Source organism: Camellia sinensis, chromosome 10 (assembly GCF_055761805.1).
Source record: "Camellia sinensis isolate YWXY chromosome 10, ASM5576180v1, whole genome shotgun sequence".
Taxonomy (NCBI): Eukaryota; Viridiplantae; Streptophyta; class Magnoliopsida; order Ericales; family Theaceae; genus Camellia; species Camellia sinensis.
The window spans coordinates 169,171,043-169,173,004 of NC_138970.1; the positions used below are offsets into that span (position 1 = coordinate 169,171,043).

The 1,962-nt window shown below is 38.2% G+C and overlaps 1 protein-coding gene across 1 annotated transcript; it reads right to left on the reverse strand.

Annotated features, from left to right (window-relative positions):
* Positions 1 to 650: 650 nt before the first annotated feature.
* Positions 651 to 1,616, reverse strand: LOC114271657 (protein FAR1-RELATED SEQUENCE 5-like). Its single transcript, XM_028213260.1, has one exon. It carries the CDS (start codon positions 1,614 to 1,616, stop codon positions 651 to 653), a length of 966 nt encoding a protein of 321 aa, XP_028069061.1.
* Positions 1,617 to 1,962: the final 346 nt, after the last annotated feature.

A 1,962-nucleotide genomic window follows, 5' to 3' on the forward strand; every position in this document is an offset into this window, starting at 1 on the left:
AAAGAGAGAGACAGTTCGGTATTATTAACAGTGATTGTTTGTAAAGTAATGGCATGAGCAAGTCCCTATTTTATCAGCAATCAAACAAATTTGGAATTTATTCACCTTTATTTTTCAAATTAATCTCTAAACTACGAAATTTATTAAGAATGCCTAAGATTAAAACAACTAAGACATTAACAAAACGTAACTACTAGGCACTAATGTCTCCTTGTAAAAACAATGTTTCGATCACTATAAGCCTCATTATGAAAGTCAACTACACTGGATCATTTGGATAATTTGGCAGTTCATTGGTATCATCCGTGTGGGGATCCAACTCTGTGTTCGTAAATGGTTCACTGTCTGAGTTGCTACCCTATCTCTGCCTACTTGCAGCCAATTTTTTACACATACATCCGCTTCGTGTGTTCGATGCTCCTACAGTAGCAAAAAATGCATAAATGATTTTAATAATCATGTGCATGTAACAGGATATAAAATGGTCATACAATGAAAGTACCATATCTACAATACCCACACCGCCTTGGTTTTGGAGGTTTACCCATAGAAGATGTCCCTTCGGGGTTCCCTTTGGTCTTCAATACATTAGGATCACCAACGCCATATAGTTTGGGTGCAATATTTCTGTCCCCAGCCTCGACATTACCTTATTTTCTTATTGCCCAACATTTTTTCATCTGCGATGTCAGCTGGAAAGCTATTTCCCTTGCCTTTTCAAAATCTTTGTCCGCGTGTGAGGCATAATATGACATTTCACTAAAACAGAAGCAGAGTATACCAAACCGAGCTGTCTGTGTTAGGGTGCTACAAATTTGGGTAAGACTTGGTTGTTGACGCTTTGACCTACCACGTCTTGTCCATCTCTGCAAGATACAACTCGGTGGAATACACATTAATTGTTTAGATTTCATAACAGCAATCATGTGGCAGCAAGGGATGCCAAACGACTCAAACTTCAAGCAACAGCATTTCATTGTGATATCAGCTGGAAAATACTCAACCGTCCACGTGCATGTTGGTGCCTTGTACTCACCAAAACAATAGGTGCGATGATCCTCTAACTGAACTCTTTCCATCACAAACAATTTACCCTCTTTCCTGATTTCATGTCGAAATAATGAAAAAATCTTCCGAGTAAAGAGTTCAGTTGCATGTTTCTCCAAACTTCTCAATGGCGTAGTCAAAACCGGGAAACTATTCTCTGTTTTAGATTCTGTTTCTGCCTCATTAACACGCATTCTAGCAAGAGCCCTATCATATTGTGCTACAAATTCGTACAGCCTAACCTTTTGGTCTAGGAATATATTGAAATGTGCATTCATATCCTCGATACGTTGAGTGCTCCTCATTCTAGCAAACATGTGACCACGGAGATATGCCTCAGCCCAATTATCACGCTTCAGATAAATATTCAACACCCAATTATTGTTCTCCAACTTGTACTGTTTCACCATAGCAGCCCAGGTATTGTCAAACTCATCAATTTTACATTTCTTTAACATCAACTGTGCAAAATCAATTGGAAATTCTGGTATGTGGACATTTGTTGAGGCATTTTTCTCCAGATGCCAAGAACATAAACGATGTCTGCAGTTTGGAATAACTCTTTTCATTGCCTAATACATTGCCCTATCACCATTATTACAACGGAGATAGGTCTTTTACCATCCATGGCCTCCATTAACATTTCCAACACCCACGTGTATGTCTCTATTGTCTCATCAGGCAACAAAGCACATCCGAATATAGTTGTCATAAAATGGTTACTCACGCCAGCTAGAATTAAAAATGGCTTCTTATATGCATTTGTACGATAAGTTGTATCAAATACCAATACATCACCAAATGCAACACAATCCATTCGAGACCTACAATCTGCTCAAAAAATCTTTTCCAACCGGTTGTCCTTATCGACATTGTATTTGAAAAAAAAAATAATGGATCTGCCTCTAATTTAGC

Excerpts from the sequence above, each read along its gene's own strand:
- LOC114271657 (XM_028213260.1), bottom strand. The coding sequence starts at position 1,616 with ATGAAAAGAGTTATTCCAAACTGCAGACATCGTTTATGTTCTTGGCAT.